Here is a 24,565-nt window from a genome sequence, read left to right as displayed (position 1 = left end):
AATTGTGACATGAGTCGAGCGGCCTCTCACAGCTCTTGAAGTACTTTGTACCTACGAGATACACATTCCGCAGATGGGCCGAGTATTGCAGGCATTCCTGGCGAGGGCGTTCGCTTCTCCCGGGTGTGACAATCGCAAAGAGCACATGGCAATGAAACTCTGTCGATCATCGAGCCAGTCAGAGAAGCCCAGATTGAGCCTCAGCTAAATCTCACTGGTCGAGGCGCTCTTGGAAGCAAACCTTGTTGCTCGGCCTCTTGCCCTCTGCGAAAACGAGCTGGCAAACATTGCCTTACGCCGAGAACCGCATGTGAGAGTCCACAGGCGGTATTTGTCTGACTGCATGTTCATGGCATAGAGCGACCCTAGCCGGCATTGGGTGTAGTTGCAGCCACGTGAGCATTACATGGAGTTCCTGGTCAATGGTAGAATTAGATCGAGGGATTTACTGGGCTGACCTTTCGCTGATCCGGCAGAACCCGCCCTCCTCGTCGTCGCTTCCAAAACCACCGCCTACTAGACCGTCATGGCTCCGACGGACTGATGAGCCATCCGCGGTTATCAGAATGCTGGATGAAGGTCCAAGGCCAGCCCAGAAGCAAAGTCATGTTCTCAACCAGCGTGGATCAATCTGGTCGAGGGCTGCTCCGGCCTAGAATTCATCTGCACCACGCTAGTGGACTGGGGTCTAGACTGAGGCTATCGCCGAATGCGTTAGCTCCCTTCAGCCATTGCTGCGGGCTAACTGTCTATCGCGTGTTCGAGATCCAAGCGACCAGCATGATGGGAAGGGTCAGACAAGCTGACTACAGGTTGACGATGAGAGAGGGCGCCGCCCACCTCGTGTATATCTAGAGCCACTCGGCCCATCCATTCCGGGTTTCTTCTCCCTATCCATACCTTTCTTCCCTTCTCCTACCCGTTCTTCTTCCACGAGGAAGAATACATACACCAAGATGGGTGTCTTTGACAAGTTTACCAACGAGAAGGCCACCGGCGAGGTGTACGAGGGAGACTCGGACGCGTCGCCCGTCGACATCCAAAATGGAGTCATCTCTGAGAACAAGGACGACCTTCAACGCCGTCTTGGAAACCGACAGATTCAGCTTCTGGCCATTGGTGGTTCCATCGGTACTGCCCTGTTCGTGTCCATCGGTGGTGGTCTGCAGAAGGGTGGGCCGGGCAGCTTGTTCCTGGCCTACACCATCTACTCCGCCATGCTGGGTCTGGTCAACAACTGTATCGCCGAGATGACTGGTATGGATGCATTGCTCAAGCTTGGGACAGCCAGGACGCTAACGATACAACAGTCATGATGCCCGTATCTGGTGGTTTCCTCCGTCTTGCCGGTGAATGGGTCGACGAAGCCTTTGGCTTCATGGCTGGCTGGAACTTCTTCATCTACGAGGCTCTCCTGAGTATGAACCCAGTCTCCTCAGCTTCTCGGGACCACGTACTGACTTCTTCTCCTCCAGTCCCCTTCGAAATTACTGCTCTTATCACGGTACTCAGCTTCTGGAGAGACGACATTCCCGCCGCCGCCGTGATTGCCGCCTGTATCGTGTGCTATGCGTGAGCCTCCCAGATGCGCCTTTCTTTGAACTCCCAACGCACCAACTCCCAACGCAACAACCTCTTTCTTTGGTCCGATACACCAGTGTGCTCCCTGCCCAACGCGACAACTCCATCTCTTTGCCCAACGCGACTCTGCCCAAAGCACCATCTTTCCTTGACACTCATCTGGAGTTTTCTGCGTGATCGGCTTGCACATATATGAGCCAAAGCTAAAACTTTCTCTAGTCTCCTCAACGTTCTCGCCGTCAAGGCCTACGGTGAAGCTGAGTTCTGGCTTTCCGGAGGCAAGGTCCTCCTGATCTTCCTGCTCTTCTCCTTCACTTTTGTGACCATGGTTGGAGGCAACCCCAAGGGAGATGCGTAAGTGCAACCACCTCCAGCGTTTCTTCGACCAACTGTCTAACAACCCATCAGCTACGGCTTCCGCTACTGGAAGAACCCTGGTGCCTTTGCCGAGTACGCCGTTGCTGGCACTGAGGGCTCGAGTCTCGCCAAGTTTGAGGGTTTCCTCGGCGCTCTCTGGTCTGCCTCTTTCACCGTTGTCGGACCCGAGTACATCTCCATGGTTGCCGCTGAGGCCAAGCGCCCACGCATCTACATCAAGAAGGCGTTCAAGACCGTCTACTGGCGTTTCGGTCTCTTCTTCATCATGGGTGCCCTTGCGGTTGGCATCGTTATTCCATACAATGACCCAACCCTCGCGGCCATCCGCTCCGGTGACAAGGCCGGTGCTGGTACCGGTGCTGCCTCCCCCTACGTTATCGCCATGCAGAACCTCGGAATCGGCGGTCTCCCTCACTTCGTCAACGCCCTGCTGGTGACCTCCATCTTCTCTGCCGGCAACACCTACACCTACTGCGCAACCCGCTCCCTCTACGGTCTCGCCCTCGAGGGTCGCGCTCCTGGCATCTTCAAGTACTGCACCAAGAACGGCATCCCGCTCGCCTGCTTCGTTTTCACCATGCTCTTCCCCTGCTTGTCGTTCCTGCAACTCTCCAGCGGATCCGCCAAGGTCCTCACTTGGCTCATCAACCTGATCACCGCCGGTGGCGTCATCAACTACATCGTTATGACCATCACCTACATCTGCTTCTACAACGCGCTGAAGGCCCAGGGTATCGACCGCAAGTCCCTCCCATACACCGGATGGTTCCAGCCATACGGCGCTTATATTGGTCTCGCGTGGATGATTCTTATCGTCCTCACCTACGGCTACTCCTCATTCGTCCCGTGGTCTGTGGAGAGCTTCTTCACCTACTACTCCATGTTGATCCTGGCGCCAATCCTCTTCATCGGATGGAAGCTGATCCACAAGACCAAGTTCGTCAAGTCGACGCAGGCTGATCTCGTCTGGGAGCGCCCAGTCATCGATGCCTACGAAGAGACCTTCATTGACCCTCCGGTTGGTTTCTGGACTGAGATGATCCAGATGATTGGCCTCAAGCGCAAGGCCGGTGGCAACGACAAGCGCCGCGCATCGATTGCTTGAAAGGGCATCGCGTTGGAAATGTATATATGCAACGGCCGAAAGAGGATGATGATATGATGAGTTGATGGGACGATTTTGTTCGAGAAGATACCAATTTCTAGCTATTAGCTACAGCAGTTCGATATGAACAAAAGATGTTCACAACCACAACTTTCGTATGCCACCTTGTGTCTCATTGTTGCCTGGCACAATTCAGCTGGCATTTGTGTAGTCGTAGTACATGATGAGCAAGAAAGTAATGCTCATCGAACGCTCAAAGAACCGCCACGATTCGTGGATCGTTCTGACCTCATCGTACGTCACGACTCCGATATCAACACCATCGCTTGCATCGCCTCTCTCGTGTCTTCCAGACGACTACAACGACTACTATACCATTAGGAACATCAAGCTGCCCGTTTCAAAGACAGTACGATCGCAAACATGTCAGCCAACGACAACACAACTCAGCCCTCCCTCGTCGGCGGCCACGCCGAATACGTCAAGGGAGTCGTCGAAGTACGTCTACCATTCCGTTGAACCTCAGTGCATCTCCTTCTGCTATCATATCACCATGAGCCCATCACGAATAAATACTGACATCCAAAACAGGGCACAGTCGGCACCCTCACCGGCTCCAAGGCATGGCAAGACTCCGCCGCCAAGGACAAGCAAGCCGGCATCGACGACATGAAAGCCGCCAGTGCGAACAGGGATCCCAACCAGAGTGGACTCGGCAAGGTCGAGGAGGTCGCTGGCAAGGCGGTGGGATGCGAGGGAATGGAGAAGGAAGGTGCGCAGAGCAAGACGCAGTAGGGTGTTGTGAGTGCATTTTAGGGTTCAACGAGCGCATAGAAGTCTGTTAGATGGGGCAGTAGATTCTAGAGACGATGTGAAATGATGAGAATGGCTGTTTTGATCGTTGTTCTCTTGACAGATCGGCGGATGAATGTAGGACCGCTTCGGGAGGTTCGCATGAGTTCCGACGAGGAGGCATATGCAGACCGGGTGACTTCACGTGTAGCATGACATGCCGTGTCGGCGACATGGTCAGTAATCGCAGGTGAAACTTCACTAAGACACTTAGACCGTCGTATCAAGCTCGTGGACATGAAAGTGCTTTGCACAGGAGATCTCTAACGACCTTCGTTTGTCATAACTTCATGGTATCTTGTAATGTACAGCGGTATCCGCATGACTACTCCACCCAGTCCCTTTGTTAATGCACAGCGTATTCAAATGATGGCTCAACCTGATTCCTTCCTCGATGTCCGAATGATGACTCCAGCTAGTAACTTTCTCGATGTCGCACCGCAGAAGGTCGCGCAATGTCTCGGTGATCCAGCATACAGCGGTATTCACGCCGCGGACGTAAACGGCCGAAGCGTGCTCCTCACAACTCGTCCCTGTTCGTCCGCAGAGTACATCAGCGGCATGGGAGACGGCAGATTGGCGTACTCGTCCTCTTCGCTGTCCTGACTGCCCTTGTTCCGCTTTTCTGTAACCATTTCGAACGAATCAATCCTGTTCCGCGAAGATCCGTATGGCGTCTTCGCCCAGACGAGATTGATCGTGCGCTTTAGGAGTCCGGCAATTGCTGGCATGCAGCAGCAGATCCTAGGTCATGCATTAGTGAGGGCCGAGGAAGCGGTGTCGACGAGAATTCATCTCCTCGGGTGTGCCGGCTTACATGCTGCTTTCCACCTCGATTAAACACCACTGGAGGAGCGACATGAAGTCGTAGGTCGCATTTCGAATGGTGGTTAGCTGACGCAGGTGCGTGAGGCGGACTACGCTGCAGGCCGTCACAATGAATCCGACAAGGAAGCAAGAGATGATGCTTTGGGGACATAAGTCAGTCCAAGAGAGCTTCCACCAAGGCACGGAAAGTGACATACCCGGATCGTCGTAGAGTTGACATCCTCAACTTAAGCAGTAGTGGCAGTGGAATGACAATGACGATGATGTCCAGAACGACATTGATTCCTCCGACGGCATAGTATAGCGCAATACGATCGACGCAGGCTCCGCCTGCCCGATTCGGTTTGTTCAGTGCTGTATAGGTACGAGGTCAGCGAGGGGTTCCCGTTGGCGGAGAGAAAAGAGTTCGCAAGGACCTTACCGAGAAGAATAGGATGGCATGCAAAGATTGTGGCCGGTATGCAAGACAGGACTCCGAGAAGCAGGAATACAGCGATAACCTTGCACAACCTTCGGAATTTGTCATTTCCAGATTCTGCCGGCCAGATACGAAGGTAAAGTAGTACTAGAGAGAGCTTTATCAAGTACGCTTCAAAGACGTACAGCGGTTGGACAGCAAAGAACCACTACAGGGGGATGTTAGTAAGGTCCTAGCATGAAGTGTTGATGCTATGGGTCTCGGTACCTTGCTCCAGGTTAAAAGGTCGGGGATGGAGACCACCCACAGATCGCGACCCATGCCCAGGTCGAACATGCGTTGTCCCGCGATAAACATAGCTACAATAGGTATGTAGCAGATGAAGGCGACAGCTGGGACGCGACGGTTAGTCGAGACTTCTAGCACAAGTAGAAATATACGCAACGCAACGTACCATCGTCCCACCAAAAGCCAGCACCGCCTAGCCGTTCCCATCGCGAAGCGCAGCGAGCAACGACGAAGATTGTCGTCAAGGTGAACAGCGCGATACTAATGCGACGATTCTCTGGTCCAGTGTTCCGGTCCCGCCGCCAACCGCAGCTGTCCGCCTGGAAATGGAGTCCTGTAAGAGCATCGCTTGCCTTCTCGCAGCCATTGTTGACGCAGCTCGTGAGTGTCCGTGCTACCGGACCCGTTTGCGCGCAGTAGCAAGGCGTGCCAATCGTGCAATTGAAGCGTGGAAGGACCGAGAGACCGCACGACACAACGCACTCTGGGAGCTCTGCGGCAGCGGTCAAGTTAAAGGAGATCTCCGCTCGCACCTGGGTGATGGTGGTGATGGCTCCGATGAGCAGTGCAAAGAGGAAGGACCTCATGCTGACCGGCCTTCAGAGTTGCTGCAAAGGAACAAAGCGAAAGTGAGTGCCGTGTCGAGGCGTGGGTAGGTGGCGGGCAATGTGCAAGAGGCCAATGTGGACATGGAATCATGTATAGATGTAGTCACCATGGCCTGCGGAGAACATGGAGATACATTGGGTGAAAGCTTGTCGTTTGATGGGTCGTCGAGATTGTTGGTGGAAGCTTGTTGTTCGAGGGGTCTTCGAGATGTCCCAAGTGCTGGAGCCAAGGCAACGCCATCATCCTTCGCAGAGTGATGATAGTGGGTAGCCGTCGATCATAGCTGTTCATGTCGAGATCGCCCGTGCCGCTGCTCCACGCACGGCTAGATCGTGTCGGTAGACGAAAGCCAAAAGTTTTGGGCATCAGACCTCTGCGAGGCGTGGCCCGACAGCCTCATAGAGCAAAAGCGGAGCTTCGCAGCGATTGCACACGCAAGACCCATCGTTTTGTCTGCTCTTGCGGTCACAGACGGACTCATCGACCTGGGAACTTTTCTGGCAGGCCCGTCTCTCCAGACGTGGCAAATTGTAGTGAGCTTGTCTTGAGTCGTGACTGCCGACTGGCGTACCTCGCAGAAACGCGGTTCTTCGCACTATCTAGCAACTAGTAGCTTGTGTAATTGGCAGTATGGTGTACCTCCTAACCTGAGTAACCTGATCATTACAGGTGGGACCAAGGCTTCGGGCTTTTCAATAGCTCTGCAAATGGTCCAGATGTGGACATGATGTTCGAACGCTAGCAAGACCCCACTTCGAAAAAGGGTCAATCACATGCATTCGTAAGCATGATCACCCGGCAGGGAGCCGAGGAGTCGTGTAAATACCGAACTGGACAGCAGCTTGCGCGACTGCATTGGATGCTCATGGTATGGAGTTGATGCTTCGTAGTCTGATGCAGACTGGGGTGGGACAAGTCTCAGTCGATGTGGTGACCAGATCTATCCTGCAAAGGAAGGGTGCAGAATTTACTCGCGCCTGGGGGGCCGGTGCCACCAATAAACAAGTTTAACCGCCGAACCGTGGGTATGCATATAACATGACAGCTCAAGGGGTCGACTTACCATTTGGGGTACCATCGACTGACCAGAAGCAAGATCGACATCAGCCTCAGGCCTACCAAAAACTCGCTCCAGGAGAAGTCAGGCAGGCGAAGCATAGTCCTTGAAGGTTGACGACAGCCGACCACCCGCGCTCGAAAGACGACTGCAACCAAGCTCACCACGCTCAGACATGCTGGACCAGAGACAGCTTCTGCCGTACAAGTCCGCAGCAACGGATCATCAGTCTTTCATCGTGCTCGGTGCTCGAGAGTAGAGCCCTTCACGTGGCGTCCTTCAAGCAGAGAGACGCAGCCTCTGCGCATATCTGCGTGGAGAGGTCGTGTTCTGTCCAGACTCACGCTCTGCGTGATTGGTGCGCCCATTAAGTCGGTGTGCGCAGAGGAACAGGAAGGCGACAAGCAGACTGAGTGTCGGCCTCCACGAGCATCAAGGTTCGCTCTTGCCGTCTTGGTGCTGCAGCTGCTAGATGTCTGGCCAAAGTGGCTTGCAAGCGTACACGACCTCGGCGCTGATATCTCCACGAAAGATGGATCGTTTCCGACGCTGAAAATCGGAGGCAGCTTGTTCGCAGAGCACGGATTTGGGACCAAGACTCTATGAGTGGTTGGCAATGCCATGTACTTGAGATTGATGTTGTCGTTGTTCGCAAGGCTGAAGGCTGAACTCTAACGTGCACGAAATCTTCAACATCCCGCTCATATGCGAGCAGTGATGGGTATAAAGCAGCAATCGCAGACTCCCAGTGAGACTCACATGTCCCTTCGCAGACACGCCTGTCCTGAAGCATTCGCCTTGCGCAAAGAGCGCCAGAATCAAGATCAAACAGCGCCAAAGATGCCGCAACACCATCATGGACCTCCCAACTTGGGCCGCCGACATCCATGTAAGCATCCCAGGACGACTGATCATAAAGTGTGCTAACAACGCATTCGACAGATGACCACTGCCACCACAATCGAACGGCCTTGGTCCTAAACCACTCGGGAAAGGACATGCATTCGGACGAGGTCCGCGGAGTGCTCAACAGCTCCAGACTGGCACTGCATTCCGGGCATGGTGCGCATTTGCGAATCGTACGGAGCAATGGCCGTCTTATGGTGGTCCAGGGCTGAGCAAGGTTGCTCATACAATTAAGAGCAAGCAGGTGATGGCGACTGGCGTGCGTCGGTGATGGGCTTCGAAGGTGTCGATAGCGATCTCTCAGTCATTCGTATCATGCCTCCACAATCCCACACCTCCTCAACGTCTCTCTCGCCGTCGTGATCTTCAACCCGACCCTCGCGTCCAACTCAAATGCCTCCCATTTCTCCACCTTGACCAGACTGCCACTACAACTCATCAGCTTCTCGCGCTCTCCATCCTGTCCGCCAGCTTCCTGCCACCAACACACCGCCATCTCGTAATGGGCAACAGGCAAAGTCCAAGCATCCGCGTGCTCGCAAGCCTTGATCTGCGGCAGACTGTAGCAGAAAACAGAGTCGTTGAGAACGGACTTGGCGGTTTCGAGGTCGTGCAAGTTGCGTAGGCACGTGGCTTTCAGGACACCGAAAACAGCTCGTTCGTCGACAGCTTCTTGGTCGAAGGCCTCGGATTGCTCACTCCAGGCTAGTCGAGTGAGACATTTCTCAAGCTGTGCTTTGCCCATGCGTGAAAAGCCGCTCCAGAAATATGTCATCTCGACCAGAGGCGAGACTCCCACCGCATCGACCACATCGCAGTCACGGGCTTTGGCTCGATGGGTCCACTTGGTAATCTTGCGAACGACGAAGACGTCGAGAGGAAGCTGACGAGCCATGAACTTCTTCTTGCCAGTGTTGGCCATGACCAGTTTGAACAGTTCTTTGGCTTTGTTCTTGTGACTGCTGGCTTTCGAAGGTTCTGTTGAGGCATGTATACGATAGAGTTCAATGTGGCAACAGGCGGCGATGTAGTAGTACAAGCCATGCGACCAATTGTTCAAGGTGAGAGTGTGCAGGAAGGACTCCGCGCAAGCTTCGTAGTCGTGGAGGTACATCAATGCGAGACTCTTCTCGAAAACGCGAAGAGCTTCGACCTGTTTCAGAGCAGAGGAACTAGAGTCTCGTTCGAGGATTTGCACGGCTTGCTCGAGTTTGCGGTCGGCACTCGACAGGCGAGCTTCTTCCAGGATCCAAAGGACACTCTTCGGGTACAGAGTCCTCATCTCCTGGAGCAGAGCGGCAAGTCGTGGGCGAGGGAATGCTTCTCGTGTGTGAATGTCGCACACAGCCACAGCAGCTCCGTGGAAGCCCAGCACGATTAAGCCTGCCATGCCGCCGTTGATGTTAGCGTTGAACTTGGTCGATCGCCAAAGCAGTTGCAGTCCAGTCTCGCGGTCACCTCTGAAGGAGAGGATAGAGAGAAGTTTGGAGAACGCTGGCGGAATCATCGAAATTAGGAGCTGCAAGAGTCCGAAGCAGAGTGCCACGCCAGAATGGGTGAACAGATCTACAGGGTCCGTGGTCACTTTCCTGAAGTCAATGTCGTTGTCCGAAACATCCACCGTCCTATTCGAGTCTTTCGCAGTGTCTGTCGGGTAAGGAGGTGGTCTGTCATTGCCAGGCATTTCCAAGTGGCCCTGGTACTCGACTGGTGTTGGCAGATCCGAATGTGCCTCATCAGCATCTTGAAAGTCCAGATCGCCCTTATCATCTCCTTCACTTTCGGCAGGCGTCATAACGCCAGAGCTGTTGTTCGAGCTGTTCTCTTTCGAACTGCTGTTTGACGAACCAGTCCCGTCCGGAAAGTGCTTCTTCAGATAAGCATTCTCCGCCTCCATAATCGCATTCAACGTCGTGAACGCTTTCCGCAGCTTATAGAATCCCCTCAAGCTCTCCGTCAAGCTCTCGTTCAACACCCCGATCACCGCAGACATGAGCTGAGTCTCTGCATGGCACAGAGCGTACTCAGAGCCCACGGGATATATCTTGCTCTGGTGAGCTGTTGTTGGATCCCTCAATGCTCTTCTTTGATGTTCGCTGGCCGACTCTTCTGCCTCTGCTAATCGCTGAGAGGTCTGTTCTATCATCTCTTTCTCGAAACTCAGGGTTGCTCGGAGGAAGAATGTCAAGGCTCGTCCGAGCTAGTTCAGCATGCTTGGTTAGAATCGCGGTGTTTCGGGAGAGGCGTATGGTGATGGTGTGGTATACCTTGTGGAAGGGAGAGGTCCCTTGGCTGAGCTCTGCTTCAGCTCGTTCGACGTCTGCTATAGTGTGAGCACCCGTAGAGTTTTACCGGCGTGCGATCATTGCTCCTACCATCGTTCAGAATGTGCGAAGCACATCTCATAGCTTCTTCCACTGCGAACACTCAGTCTCCTTCTTGCAATGTACATTGTGGTTCCTTCTCACAAGCATGAGGCTCGTCCAGAGCAGTCAGAGACTTGCTCGAACCTAGGTTTGCAGCTGGCGAGCTGAGCCATCCTCCGAATCGCTTCATGGTTGGCACGAAGGTGGATGTCACTATCCCGTTCAGACTTGATCGACTTCAAGGCGGTCGCCTGGCCGCCTTCCACGCCACAGATGAACAGGGATGACGATGTTCCATTGCGAGAGCTGGAAGTAAAGACAAAGCTACATGCAGGCGTGACGATGCATCATTGAAGGAGTCCGCTGGCGCTTGATGATGAGGTGGGCCCGCCAAGTTGGTACGCGAGATGGTGTACCATACGTGAGTTACTGCCACTACCTCTTAATTAGTGATTTAATAGTCACGTGCATGGCTTAAGTAACTTCACTCCCTTAATAAACGCTCCTATTGTCGCTGTATATCACCATCTATTGTCAGCTGGCTACTAAGATTACGCTAAGAGCTAACAATTACATATAAGTGCGTATAATGCTAATAAGGGCGTTTGGTAGGTTTAAATATCCCCTTCCGCGGTCGTTTCTCTCTCTCTCGAACAACAACATTACTACTACTACTACTACTAATCTCTACCGCTCTCGTTCTCGCTCTCGATCTCGATCTTACTATAGCCTTTACTACTTAGAACATATTACAAGGCGAAGCTGTTAAGAAAGCTAGGCTCGAAGCGTAGGGCTTGCCGCTCGAGCGCGAAGATACACTAATGCAAGATGTTAATAATACTCTAACTCTAACACCGCCGCTATCTCCTTCGACTCTGCCTAAAGAACTCCGAGCCTACCGTATACCGACTATAATAGATTAATTCGCTCCGTAGTATATTAGCGTCTCTACTTAGAACGAAGCTATTACTAAAGTATAGTCGGCAGATGCTACTATGCGGAAGAGCGGAAAGCAGACTCTTAACCGCTACAATTATGTAGGTCGAGTGTAGGAGACGGACGAAGGTAAGTTTAATCTAGGAGATCTCGGTATATCCTAGTACGATCTTAGCTAATTATCCCGTTTTAGGATTGCCGGCGTTTACCGAGTACAGACTCTACAAGCGAGCAGGCTACGTATGTCGCGCATATAAGGACATTATAACGTATAAGACGACTTACGGATATTACTTTAGCCGTAGCAAGGCTAACTGCGGTGCTAGCAAGCTAGTTAATAAGGGAGCAGAGCCTACTATCGAGGATGCTGCTAGTAGAGGAATAATAGCAGATATAGAGGTAAAGATAGTAGCAATAGAGGATAATATCGAGCTGTTAACTAATGCGAATTTAGAGCTGGCGAGTAAGGGCAAGGCACTGCTAAGTAAGATCGAACTCCTTAAAGGTAGCTATAGCGCTAAGATTAAGGGACTTGTAGGTAAGATTAAACTCCTTAAAGAGCAGTATGTAGATTTGCTAGCTAGCTATAAGCTAAACTAGGAGGAATTAACGACGGTAAGAGAGGCGTTAGAGGAGAAGGATACTGCGATTAAGCAGCGTTTAGCGAAGTTAGAGGGCAAATAGGTAAGAAACATACTAAGATATAGTAAGATCGGCTCTCGAGCTACTAAATAATACCTAAGTTTCCTCTGTATATACTTCTATTATGTCTGCTTCCTTTATATATACTGCCCTTGCCGTATACTATACTAAGAAACGCTATAAGATAATACTAAGATTCGCTCTTAGCCCTCTTCTGCGTTAGAATCCTCTTCCGACCGCTCCGCCGTAGACTATTGCTCTGCTCTACAGACTTATTAACGACTGGCTTATTAACGACTAGCTTATTAACGACTGGCTTATTAACGACTGGCTTATCGACAACCGGCTCTACCTTAAAGCCCTTCTACTCCTATTTAAGAGGGATCTCCGGTAATTTAGAGCGTTCTTGCAATAGCGTAAGGTTTAGAGCATGCAATAGCTTACGTACACGCGATAGCTTACGTACCTTCTTTATCGATAGTGCCTTCGCTGTTATATTAGCTGCTCCGGAGGACGTTAAAGATGCTATAGTCTTAACTAGCGTGTGCACTAGTAGCTCCGCAGACTCGGCCGCTTTCTCCTTAGCCCTTCTTACGGCTGCTGCTCTAGCCTTAACAATTATATCCTACAAGCTAGAATCGGAGTTAACGTCGTCGTCGATAACAATTATAGAGTTCTTAAGTCTTACTAGTAAGGATAGCTAGAGCTCCGAGCTAGTAGTACGTTTGCTAGGCCTCGAGGCACCGGCGGCAGGCTCGTCGATAGGCTTAGGCTTAAGGGACCTGGCAATAGCGAATCTAAGAGCGAGATTAGGGCTAAGAGATATGTCGTTACTACCGAGAGCGGCCTATGCCTCGATCTCCTGCTGCAGCTAGTTCTCGTCCGATAGCTTAGGCTTGGCCGGTTGCTTGTCCTTACGCTTAGAGGTAAAATCGGCGTTAGGAGCGGCGGTAAGAGCAGCGCTAGCGTTAGTCGCAGCGGCGAGCTCGTTAATAAACTTACCGCCGCTCTGCTCCTTCTTCTTTATCTCCCTTAGTAGCTTAAATAGAGGCTTCCTCGCAGTGGATAGTACAATACGCTGCTCTGGCCGGTACTTATATTTATTACTAACGAAGCCTCCGTAGACGTTAAACTAGCTAAGCTCGTTAATAAGCAGCGTAATGTATATACTAGCCTTAACGAGCCTAACCGTAATGTTAGGGAGGAAGGGCGCCAGCTGCCGGAGGATGCTCGGCGATATAGTGCTATTATTGCCTAGCCGAACAGGTTAATTCTTATCGTTGTATTTAATCGTAAGGAAGCAGTCGTAGTATCGAACACTAAGGCTACGGACTCGACGGCTGGCAGTGTCGCTCTTATTAAGAAGCTAATTTAGTAGCTAGGATTTCCGCTCTTCTACTAAGATCCCCGCTAAGATAGCGCTTATCTCGTCGACAACGCCTTAGCCGGTCTACTCGAAGGCATCCTTCGGCTCGCTATATATATATACCGCCGGCTTGCGAGTGTTTATGCTAACTATGTGTATTATGCAGGCAATACTAACTTCCTATAGAGTTTCGACTTACGGTCTGCTACGTCGGTTATTAGTTGCGTTGTTAGCTACGTTGTTAGCCGCACCGGAGGATGCTAGATCGGTCTACTACATAGGCGGAGTTAGCGACGGAGCGGCGGCAGCAGCTTAAGCAACAGCAGCAGCTTAAGCAGCATAGTCGATTAACAGAGCGCGAGTACTAGCATTAGTAGGGCGGGTAGACTTCTTAGAAGTGCTCTAGCGAATTAGATTAGCACGACCGGACTGCAGGACGCTATAGCTATAGTAGGCTCTAGTGCTAGGCTTGCTTACCGGCGGTAGTACGGCGTACGCAGCGGAAGCGCTCTTAGCGCGGCTCTCGGTAGATAGTAGATCGCAGCCGCAGTTGCCGCAGTTGCTAGTAAGTCCGACGTAAGGAGCTCTACTATCGGTATAGAACTTAGTATAAGCAGGCATAATTAAAGGCTTCGTTCAGGGCTAGATGCGTATGTATTAGACTAATTGTTAGACTAATTATGCGTAAATTAGAGGGTGTAGAGGGTGCAGAGGATAAGAAGGGCGAGGAGCTAATAGCTAGGAAGGATTAAGAGCAGAGTTTTTATTTAAGGGCCTGTTATGCTAGGCTCTTAATACGCTCTACTTATATATCTTAGATAGGGAAGCTATTCTCCGCAAATACCTGCCTTATGCGATCCCTTAGCTATAGGCCTGCACCTTAGGCCGACGTCTTAAACTCTACTAGCTTACTACCGGTAGCTAGATAAGCAGCGGCTATAGCGCGGACATAAAGATATACGACGACATAGAGCTTATTACCACTTGCAGTCTTCTTACGACTATTTAGTTTAGTAGGGAATCTAGTAGCGGCAAGGCAAGCGTTAACCTATTACATAGTACTAGGCGGAAGGTATAAAACGAGGTCTATATATATTCAAATTAGCGAGCCGCCGGTGTTACCTAATAGGTTACATCTTAGGTAGATCTAAGTAGAGATCTCGGCAGATTAGTATCTTACTAAACTCGTCCTTCCGGTCGATTATTTCTTATATCTGCGGATACGTAACGTCGAGGTCGATGCTATACGGCTCGGTGCCCTTTAGCTCTAGATAGTCGTAGAGGATGTTCGGTATGCTATTAACATACTTAGGGATCTTAGGGTGCTTACGAATACGGTAGCGATTGTAAGTAAGGACGAACATCTATACGGTGTATTAGATAATAGGCAGGTAGACAGCGAGGAACGCTATACGGTTAGCCTTTTAATCCTCGTTATACAGACGCTTATTGCGGAGCTTAATAAAGAAGTTACGCCATCTGTTAAACGCCGCTGTTACTCTAAGACCCTAGAAACGTTTAATAGTGTTGTTGCCCTTACTAGTTGTATACTAGAAGCCCTTATTAAAGCAGAGTTAGTACCCTTCTTAATGCTCGCGGAAGTACAGATAAGCGTTAGCTATTATCGGAGTTTCTACGCTATAGTTAGCACGCATAATCTGTGTATTAAGGTTAGCGACAGCGTCGAGAGATGCACTAAGAAGTGCACTAAGATTATAGCTTACTTACGGCGTCTTCCTAAGGGATTCGACTACACCGAGATACTAACAGAATACCGAGAACTTCGTCTTAGCTATAGTGCCGACGTACGCCTATATAATCTTACGTAAATACACGTTAATGCAGCAGTAGAACTATATACTAAACAGCTCTAGCTTGCAGTATGTATCTACAGACTATATATAATCCGGGCCCTTAGCCTTTAGAAGGTAAGAGCGGACCTTAACTCTCTTACTAATGCGACGTGCTTCGAACGGCGCCGAGTTCATTCGGTAGGCGATGCTATAGATCCGGTTCCTATATATACGGATTAGCATTAAGAGCTTTACTAGGAGCCCGAGATCGCGAACCTTCTAATTAGTCTAAACTCCTTCCGTATCTCCCTTACGAGACTACGGTATCCGTAATCTTCTAGCGCTCTACCCTTAATAACTCCGACTAATACGCTCTTAATAATCTTATTATATATCGGCTAATTATCCTTAGGGATCCTGCGGTAGAAACCTATACTCTTCCTTAATTAAACGAACTGCTACTTCGAGAGCTTAAACCTATCTAGCTGCAGGATCTTATAGCATATATTATCCTTCTTATCCGTTTCCTAGAACAGGTACTTAACCCTCGTACGTAGGCGCTCCTTATTATTCTTACCGAGATTAGGCCTCCGAGGCCTTGTTGTAATACCCTAAGTTACTAGTTGTCGCCTTAAAGTTCTAAGGGATATATCTACCTACTTTTGCTCTCTTAGCTATGCTCTTACAGCCTCGTAGCTTAGTCCTAAGACGTATAGCAGGACTTTAATCTCCTCGCGAAGGTAGTCGTAATTAGGCCGTAGGCGTAGCATAGCGGTAAGATTACGCTAAGATCACCGGCAAGCGCTAAGGGCGTATATTCGTGTATTCGTAGAGGCGTATATTCGTAATAAGGGCGATAGCGTAAGGGCAACGGATTCTATAGTAGACGACTCCTTGGCGATAGCGACGACGAGCATGACAACGGTGTTACCAGCAGCAGCGTGTGTGTTGATTAAGGGCTATATATAGCCAGATCATTAAAGGTCTAAACATCTAATTCGCAAAATGGAGGTAGTAGCAGTAACTCACGAATGGTGCGCCATCGCGAGGGGCACAGCCGCGCAGCCTCGCACGTGCGAATGCAATGATCGGTCAACTTTCCACGGGCAGCATTTCCATGAACGTAGGACGGGTGCCAAACATCGCAGAGTTCGGACTGAGATCTGAAAGACGACAGTCTACACAAGAAGTGGAAGACGGTAGTCGGGCGTTGCCTCACGATCTTCCCACAAGCCAGGAAGTTGCGATCTACTTTTGTGATGTACGTTTCGAATACATCCGCCATTGGCACACTCATCAGAACGCTTCATCAGAATACGTCGCTATACCACGCGCGACAGCAGATCCGTCGACCCTGAAGATGTTGTCGTTCCTTCCTCCGCTGAGCAGGTCTTGGCAGAATTTACGCACTAGCGTGGTTTGGCTTTTGGGCAATGGGCTCAGACAAAACCACAATCTTAGAGCTGCCGCAGCAATAGTTGGCCCACACCAAGCCTCCGGTCGTACATGGTTCATATACAGCAATCCAGACAGCGCTATGCTGTAGATGCCGACATATAGTTCGTCGTAGGACCAAGACTCAAGACTCTGATACAAAGCCTGCCGAGTACGAAACGAAGAGCCGAACCCCGCACAAATTTTGTGAGCTGTATATTCGTTGATACGAGCCACTCTCCACCAATCACAACGGTTCCTTAGCGTGAGTAGATTCCGGTCTCCACCATCATTGGATTCGTTTCCTAACAAACTTCACAGTCAGTTGGTTAGAGCGTGGTGCTAATATCTCTACGATGCAACGCCAAGGTCGAGGGTTCGACCCCCTTAGGGACCATTTTCTTTTGCTCTTGTTGTCGCCGGCGCTTCTTCCAGAGGCGTACGAGCCTTCAAGAGGAGCAAATGGGCGGAAATGGCGATTTGGCCATATCTCGCTCAATTTTTGGCGGATCTGGGCCCCGTTGGACGACAGGGTAGTTCAGAACGGTAGCTACAACACCCTGCTTCATTGGCACAATCGCCCTGGCAGTCGGCGAACAACAGAAGGTTGTAGTGTCGGCTTTAGTGTCTGGATTCAAATTTTGGCTGTCAAGGCATTGATCGCTCAGTTTCATCTCCAAGCTACAACGGAGGCTTCTGATAGCGTATAGACGACAGGGGCTTTCTTGCGAGCTATCAATCGCTTCGAAAGGTTGTCGTTCAAGATTTTTGCTATTGTACAGGCCGAACTTCCAAACCACGCTAGTGCGTAAATTCTGCCAAGACATTCGCAACTAGGAAGGAGCGACGATATCCCTCGTAAAGCGACGTGACGCAGTGTTGTGATAGTAAAAGGCGATGAGTATACGAAGTTGCTGTCATTGAAAGAGTATAAGCGTGACAGAGAGATGCCTCCATCGTGTTAAACAAACGAGTGCCTGTCTGACATCGGCGAGGCGTCAACCAGACGTCGTAGGGGCGTCCGCGTGCTCGCATACTATCCAAGTGAAGGAAGCGAACTCGACTATGTCGGAGCCTGAGCTGCATCATGGCAAGCGTCCAGTAGATGAGACAAGACCGAGCAGCTCGATCATCCGCCATTCGCACTAAACATCGGTCATTGGAGACGTCAGGCGTCATGTCTACAATAGTCAGTAGCACGCACAAGTCCGGTGCTCAAAGCTCGTCTCGTCAGGTATGCTTCAAAATCCACTCATCGTCCGCCAGCCTTCTAGCCGTACTCCGCTTTTCCGGCTCCCATTGCAACATCTTCCGCATAAAGCGAAGGAAGCACTCACGGTCCTCGACATCACCTCCGCCCTGAATAGACGTCTCCCGTTGCTCGAGCGGTCTCGGAGCGGGAAGGGGACCACTCGCGACGAATTCGCCTTGTTCAGAGAAGAACTTACTCCTCAAATTTGCCCTGGCAAGAAGAATTGCAGGCGGAGGACCAAGCAGGGCGATGATCTCGGCGAGATGAGCTCTTGATCGATAGGTTCCGATTTCGTGGTCTCGGCCTGTGAAGAGGTGCTCGCCTTCGAAGGCGTCCCATATCTGTGAATAGTCATTGAGCGGAGTTCCTTCCGGGTATTCTCGTTGATACGCACGATGCATCCTACGTTCCAGATGTCCACGCTGTATGTCCACGGAATGTCCAGAATGACTTCTGGTGCCCGATATACATCGGGCTGAATGTCTTCAAGATGCTCTCGCCCATCATCCAATGGTACCGCCGAGCCAAAGTCACACAGCACCGGCGCTCCGAAATTTCTCGGCATGCCTAATCTCCGAGTCTGGTAGATGATACTTCCATCAACTTCTTTCCTGGGACTAGGCTTATTGAGTTCTTCGGCCTCAAACTCAGCCAACACAGACGAGTCGGCACCGAGCAGAATATTGGCTTCTTTGATATCCGTATGGACCACATGGCATTCCTCGTGTAGGAGCATCAAGGCATGAAACAAGCGCTTCAGCACCAAAGCCAGAACTTCTGCCGGAAGTCTTCCTACGTCGTTGCGATGTTTGATATTCAGCAGACTTTCCCACAACGGTGGATGCACCAAACAAATGTGCCGTCCACTGGGCCCATCGACATGAAAAGAGTCGAGGGAATTCCGCACTGCGCGGCGGCCTGGATGGTGCCTTGGTGATTTTTCGATTCGCTTGTAGACGTCCAGCTCCGTGTTCAGTGCGTATCCCATCGCTTCGTCGTGGATGTGGACTTTGAGCGCGACATGTTGGCATTCACTGGCATCAGTCAGTGATCGTGTCGCCCATAATGGAGCAACACAACGCACTCTGTATCTCGCGCTAGCCAAACGGTTGAAGAAATCCCATATCCCAATTTACCCACAATCTGGTAGCGATCCTGAAAGATTTCTCCGATTCGGACTGGATAGTATCGTGATGCAACATAGCCGGGGATAGTCTCTTCTTCGATCCTCGATTCGGCTGGTAAGAAGGGAACGCCCTTCGTGGGAAATAGTAGAGGTTTCCATGCATGGCGAAGAAGTGGATTCCACATGCGACGGAGGATCGAAGCCGTCATTCCTCTTCAATCCGGGCAAGCATGGTTTGAGTTTCCCCCGAGCGCCCTGGTTATGCACGACCGACGTTCGCCGTTCAGACCAGGCAGATTAGGAGGTATCATCGTGCTCGAGCATGGTCATGCATGCGTGTCGCGATACTAGTGCCAGGTCCGAGAAACGTGTTCTCCAGACCTCCCCAGCTGCGAAGTCTAGTCGCTCAGTGTACAGGGATGTCTCCCGCTGTGGTCCAACTGCTCAATTCGGACTGTATCCGAGATGTCAAGCGAATGTGCAGGTTCATCGGTACTCTCACAAGGTCTGCACGTCGGCTGGGCCACTGTGAGGGTGGCTCGGCTTTGGTGGCTAAGGTACCTAGGTGGTGTAAGAATGATATGGAAGCCGTCAAATGCCGGGAGCGGTGCAGAGGAGGCTCATGCGATGTCCGTAAGTCGTGATGCAATATTGGAACAGGGAACGAGGGATGAGGTCAATGCCGGGATGATATGGCCAACTTCGATTTGTGCACGCAAAGCAGTTGTCAATACTGATCGCGTGCATCGCACATGTAAACGAAGGATATCGACTTCTCATAACACCTCAAGTAGGTACACATCATCACCGTCGCCAGCAGAGCGTCCATTCTGCAAGCAAGTTGTCGGCCTTCTGCCAATTCCAGCACTGCCCCATGTATGCCTCGTGTCCCGCATTAAAGCGCCACCCCTATTAAGGTAGGCTATTTAGCGTGACGCACCTTGGAACATACCACCTCGACGGCTTCGCGTCGACATCCGCCCATCCCATCCTCCGTCACACTTTCACGCTTTCACACACATCCCTTCACACCACGACACACCTCCAATTGGATCACAGCGTCTCTCCACCTAGTCTCGGCGACGACGCGACCGCCACCACGTTTGGCACACCACCACCACTTTCCCGCTGTCCTACCACCCTTGCTTCACTCGTACAAAGTCGTCCTCCCTCGCTCAGGAGCACGCTCTTCTCGCACTTCTTCGACACGCTCAGCGATAATCACACGTCTCTTGACCTCTTCTGAGCCATCAATCGGCTACGACACCTCGTGAGTACTCACCCTCCGCGCTGTCACACGTGCATGCCACTGACGACGAACGCACAGACAGCTAGACGAGTCCCTCTTCGCGATCGCCCAACATGGACGGCTGGCAGGCAGTGCAGAATTGGACGATCTTCGGCGTCGTCGCCGGTGGTCTCGTTTATTACTACTACCCAAAGAGCACCCCGGTTCACAAGGCGGTCCCGATACATGACTTTGACGAGGTCAAGAAAGAGGTCAAGAAAGCCGTTCGCAAGCCAGAGGCAGCTGCGAAGAACGCGGCCCCGAGTGCGCTCGTACAGGACACACAGAATGTCAACCCATCCGGCAAGGAGAATGGCAACAAGAAGCGGAAAGCCACTACACAACCATCCGTCTCACCACCGGCTCCTGCGGCGCAAGAGGATGATGATGATGAAATTGACATGAGCACCCGCCAATTCGCCGCGAACATGAAGAAGGCGAGAGAAGGTATCGACATGAAGAAAGTGGAAAGCAAGGACACACGTGTCAAGACGGTCAAGGCCAAGAGCATGACCTCGCCAATCCTCTCTTCGGGCTCTTCTCAGACTGGAGATGCCGAAGATGACTGGGCACCAGCTGGCAAGGCCGGCGCTGTCGATGACATGCTCGAGCCCACCGCTCCCGGTCCGAAAGCTCTGAAGATCACTGCCTCTTCTCAGCCGACCAAGGAGAAGGTCAACAGGGCTGCCAAGCAGGAGGTTGTGGAGACCAAGAAACAGCGTCAAAACCGCCGTAAGAAGGAGGCCGAGAAAGAGGCCCGTCAAGAGGCCGAGAGGATTCGCAAGGTCGAGGCGGAGCAGCAACTTCGCGCTGCCCGTATCGCTCGTGGCGAGCCAGCAAAGAATGGCATTCCAATCCCAGCCGCACCAGCCAAGAACCAATGGACCGAGCAGAACGGTGCCCGCCAGCTTCAGCAGTCTGCTACGGCGTCGTCCGGTAACAACACTGCACTTCTCGACACGTTCGACGCAGAGTCCACTGGCAGCTCCAACGCGGGCGCCAGCACTGCCGCGACCTCGATCGCCGACGGAGCCCAGTCCGAGGATAACAACTTCGCCAAAGCCATCGATGAAAGCGGACAAGAGACTGGATGGAACGAGGTCAAGACCAGCAAGAAGTCCAAGAAGAAGGACTCGCAGGTTGAGACCAATGGCAGTGCTACACCCGTTGCTGCACCTGTCAAGGCCGCACCAGCCGTCAAGCAGGTCGCTCCGGGTACCAAACCCAAGGGCTTTCAGGCATTGACCGACGAGTACGAGCAGCGCGCCGATGTTGCGGACCCAAACGACGCTTCCAACTGGGACGCGTGAAAGCCGTGAGCATCCCAACCTGGATCGTACGTTCGCATTCGAGCTGTGTCACACTACGAAGTTTGGCGCTTCTGAGTGTACCTTGAAGCTCGACTATCATTCCTTGCGCCATCGACAGGCCTTTTCGACTTAGCGCTTGCGACTGTTTATCCACACGTATCGTTTGGGCAACATTTGGGGCATGTCGTGCGAGCTCAGCTGTTACCGAAATTCTCGACAAATGCTGTCGTCCAGTCATCTGGCGATTTACGAGGCCCATGGTCTCATGTGGATCGCCATGCGGACATTTCATCGCCCTGGTATCTTATGAGCGAATCAATTTCTGGATTTGTACTTTTGTGTTTTTGAGATCACCAATTTGGCGTTCAAGGCCACATGGCCGGGAAAAGGAAGCAGGGAAAGGGTGTCGCATTGGCACCGAGTCGACTGCGACGACACAGACTGTGGAAAGGGAAGAGAACGGGACAGACGAGGAGGTTCATTCGCATGTACTATTGCTTTTGGCGATCGATTGCAATGTCGAAGGAGAGCTCAAGCTGTATGAGGCATTGAGTGTCGAGCTAGACCATCAGTAGCGAATGGCAGTTGAAAGAATTGTAATCCTTTTTGTTCATCGTTATACATGCCGACAAGCACCGATGCAAAGCGCGAATTCATGGCAAAGCTGCGGTGAACGAATGCTGTATGATGAGGTCAAATATATCGCTAGACTTTATAGCTGCTTCACTCCGAGACCTTCGCCGCGGATCAATCCTCAATTGAAGCCATACGTAGCCGCAGTAGGCCATTCTCGTCTCAATCGAGCCCACGGAACAAAGATCCAACCAACCAATTCCCCGAGTCTTTGTGAGATTATTCAAGGCGAACGGGCAGTCACCCGATTCCGGGCAGATCAGGAGGATCTCGACCAACATCGGTACCCTGGGTCCAAAATAAACGATAGCGCAAAGCATCCTGAAGCCAGATGTCATTTAGCTACGACCGATTCTTGGCGCTCGTGAACCACTCTTCGTCAAGGACCTCTTCCTTCGTCACAACTTTCTGGCGACTCCCCTCGAATAATTCGCCATTCTCTTGTACACCGCGAGTCCCTCTTCTCCTTTTCACCTAGCAATTCCTCTCGACTTGCTCTCCCTGCGCCCGAGACATCGCATTCCCTGGTATACCACGCCTCAATTCAGCCGAGGAACCTCCCTCCGACCTCCCCAATACCCCGGGCTCACGCACAGCCGTAGCAGCAACCCATTGCTACGCTCCCCTCGATTCCCCTCCTCCACCTACTCACCCCTCCGCGATTCACCATGGCTCAAATCAGAGGCACCGCCGGCTACCACCTCGGCAACCAATCCTCCGCGTCCTTCGGCGGGCCCTCGAATTCCTCCGCGACCAACGACCCCTCGCCCCTCGATGCCATCCGCCGCCAGACGAGCAAGATTGAGGATCTCTTGGATACGTGGTCGGACCCCGTCAAGCCGTATCTGCCGGCCATTGGGAGGTTTTTGATCGTGGTGACGTTTATTGAGGATGCTATTAGGATACTCACGCAGTGGGGGGATCAGTTGGAGTATTTGCATCAGTATCGGCATAGTGAGTTTGGCATACACACTTCGAGGAGACTCAAGAAGACTCAAAGGGAGTCCGTGAAGGGCTGGACACGGAGCACATGCTGACATTCCTGACAGTGCCCTGGGGCGTCAACCACGTCTTCCTCCTCGTCAACGTCGTCGCCATGGTCAGCAGCAGCCTCCTCGTCATCATCCGCAAATACAGCGAATACGCCGTCTGCGGCCTCATCGGCGTCGTCGTCACCCAAGCCCTGGGCTATGGACTCATCTTCGACCTGAACTTCTTCCTGCGCAACCTGTCCGTTATGGGCGGACTCATCATGGTTCTCTCCGACAGCTGGGTGCGCAAAAAGTTCGCCCCGGCGGGACTCCCACAACTCGACGAGAAGGACCGCAAAATGTACTTCCAGCTCGCCGGACGGGTGTTGCTGATATTCCTGTTCATTGGATTCGTTTTCGCCGGCGAGTGGAGCTTGGGCAGAGTGTTGGTTATTATCCCCGGTGCGATCGCTTGTGTGATGGTGGCGGTGGGATTCAAGGCGAAGTGGAGCGCGATTGTGCTGGTGATGATTCTCAGCGTGTTTAACATTCTGGTCAACAACTTTTGGACGGTGAGTTCGTGGACTGCTTGAGATGAGATGAGATCAGGAGAATTGATTGCTGACATTGTTTGTTCTGTACTACAGCTCCACCCACACCACCCGCACAAGGACTTCGCCAAGTACGACTTCTTCCAAATCCTGTCCATTGTCGGTGGGCTTCTGCTGTTGGTCAACATGGGACCGGGACAAGTCAGCTTCGATGAGAAGAAGAAGGTCTACTAGACAAGCACAAGCAAGAGGCCGAGCAACGGACAGGGCAACACATCCAAAGATTCACTGTTCGGATCCGTCCATGGTACGCGCCACGAAGGAGTTTGGAGAAAAGAGGTGCTTGCTGGATGAGGCAAGATGGAGAAGAAAAAGTACCTATGCATATGCCGCGAGAGGCTGTTGCGCCTTTCGACCGCACATGAGAGACATTTGGTTATTTTGGAAAGGAATGAAAAGGCACCGGACGGGAGTGCTCCGTTCACGAACGTATCTAGACATCGTATAGATTGTCATTTTGTGGGTTGTGAAGGACGTGTTTTGAAGTGATGAAGTTCGTTATAGGCACTGTCTCGCCGGAGAAGGACGTAGCGCAATTGACCACGACGAGGCATCTTGATGGTGGACGTCGGTGCAAGCGGAACTATGTATCTCGTATTATGCTGCCGTCTGTATTCATCCAGTGGTTTCGAAGAAGACAGCGTTATAAAGTCTCTCTGGATCTCTTGGTGGGGGTCCAAGATCCAATGCCCGACTTTCTTTCATCTTCACTTTGCCGTTGACCTCACTTCTCGACTTCAATGCCGACAAACGAGGAAGTACCACCAGCATGAGCTACCTCTAGCAGCCAAACACTTCTCGCAAATGTGAAGCCG

General features: G+C 51.7%; 6 protein-coding genes across 6 annotated transcripts; 4 read left to right on the top strand and 2 right to left on the bottom strand.

The window, feature by feature from the left end:
- Nucleotides 1–900: 900 nt before the first annotated feature.
- MYCGRDRAFT_102977 (uncharacterized protein) lies at nt 901–3,210 on the top strand (the record flags this gene model as incomplete). The annotated part of the gene is made up of 5 exons (XM_003856828.1): nt 901–1,257; nt 1,311–1,418; nt 1,476–1,572; nt 1,801–1,935; nt 1,990–3,210. The coding sequence occupies 5 exons, from the start codon at nt 957–959 to the stop codon at nt 3,062–3,064; spliced, it is 1,716 nt and encodes a 571-aa protein (XP_003856876.1).
- Nucleotides 3,211–3,487: 277 nt separating this feature from the next.
- MYCGRDRAFT_33514 (uncharacterized protein) lies at nt 3,488–3,859 on the top strand (the record flags this gene model as incomplete). The annotated part of the gene is made up of 2 exons (XM_003856829.1): nt 3,488–3,562; nt 3,656–3,859. The coding sequence occupies 2 exons, from the start codon at nt 3,488–3,490 to the stop codon at nt 3,857–3,859; spliced, it is 279 nt and encodes a 92-aa protein (XP_003856877.1).
- A 4,476-nt stretch (nt 3,860–8,335) lies between these two features.
- Nucleotides 8,336–10,689, bottom strand: MYCGRDRAFT_98910 (uncharacterized protein; the record flags this gene model as incomplete). Its single annotated transcript, XM_003856761.1, has 5 exons — nt 8,336–9,647; nt 9,726–10,222; nt 10,290–10,342; nt 10,398–10,439; nt 10,491–10,689. The coding sequence occupies 5 exons, from the start codon at nt 10,576–10,578 to the stop codon at nt 8,336–8,338; spliced, it is 1,992 nt and encodes a 663-aa protein (XP_003856809.1).
- A 6,836-nt stretch (nt 10,690–17,525) lies between these two features.
- On the bottom strand, nt 17,526–19,122 carry MYCGRDRAFT_98909 (uncharacterized protein; the record flags this gene model as incomplete). The annotated part of the gene is made up of 3 exons (XM_003856760.1): nt 17,526–18,152; nt 18,206–18,845; nt 18,896–19,122. The coding sequence occupies 3 exons, from the start codon at nt 19,120–19,122 to the stop codon at nt 17,790–17,792; spliced, it is 1,230 nt and encodes a 409-aa protein (XP_003856808.1).
- Nucleotides 19,123–19,935: 813 nt separating this feature from the next.
- On the top strand, nt 19,936–21,991 carry MYCGRDRAFT_98908 (uncharacterized protein; the record flags this gene model as incomplete). Its single annotated transcript, XM_003856830.1, has 2 exons — nt 19,936–20,207; nt 20,265–21,991. One exon carries the CDS (start codon nt 20,300–20,302, stop codon nt 21,533–21,535), a length of 1,236 nt encoding a protein of 411 aa, XP_003856878.1.
- Nucleotides 21,992–22,614: 623 nt separating this feature from the next.
- MYCGRDRAFT_67588 (uncharacterized protein) lies at nt 22,615–24,116 on the top strand (the record flags this gene model as incomplete). The annotated part of the gene is made up of 3 exons (XM_003856831.1): nt 22,615–23,122; nt 23,218–23,711; nt 23,787–24,116. 3 exons carry the CDS (start codon nt 22,837–22,839, stop codon nt 23,922–23,924), a joined length of 918 nt encoding a protein of 305 aa, XP_003856879.1.
- Between the last annotated feature and the right edge of the window lie 449 nt (nt 24,117–24,565).

Source organism: Zymoseptoria tritici, chromosome 1 (assembly GCF_000219625.1).
Source record: "Zymoseptoria tritici IPO323 chromosome 1, whole genome shotgun sequence".
NCBI classification, from domain to species: domain Eukaryota; kingdom Fungi; phylum Ascomycota; class Dothideomycetes; order Mycosphaerellales; family Mycosphaerellaceae; genus Zymoseptoria; species Zymoseptoria tritici.
Note: the sequence above shows the minus strand (reverse complement) of the source record. Positions and strands in the feature narration are given on the sequence as shown.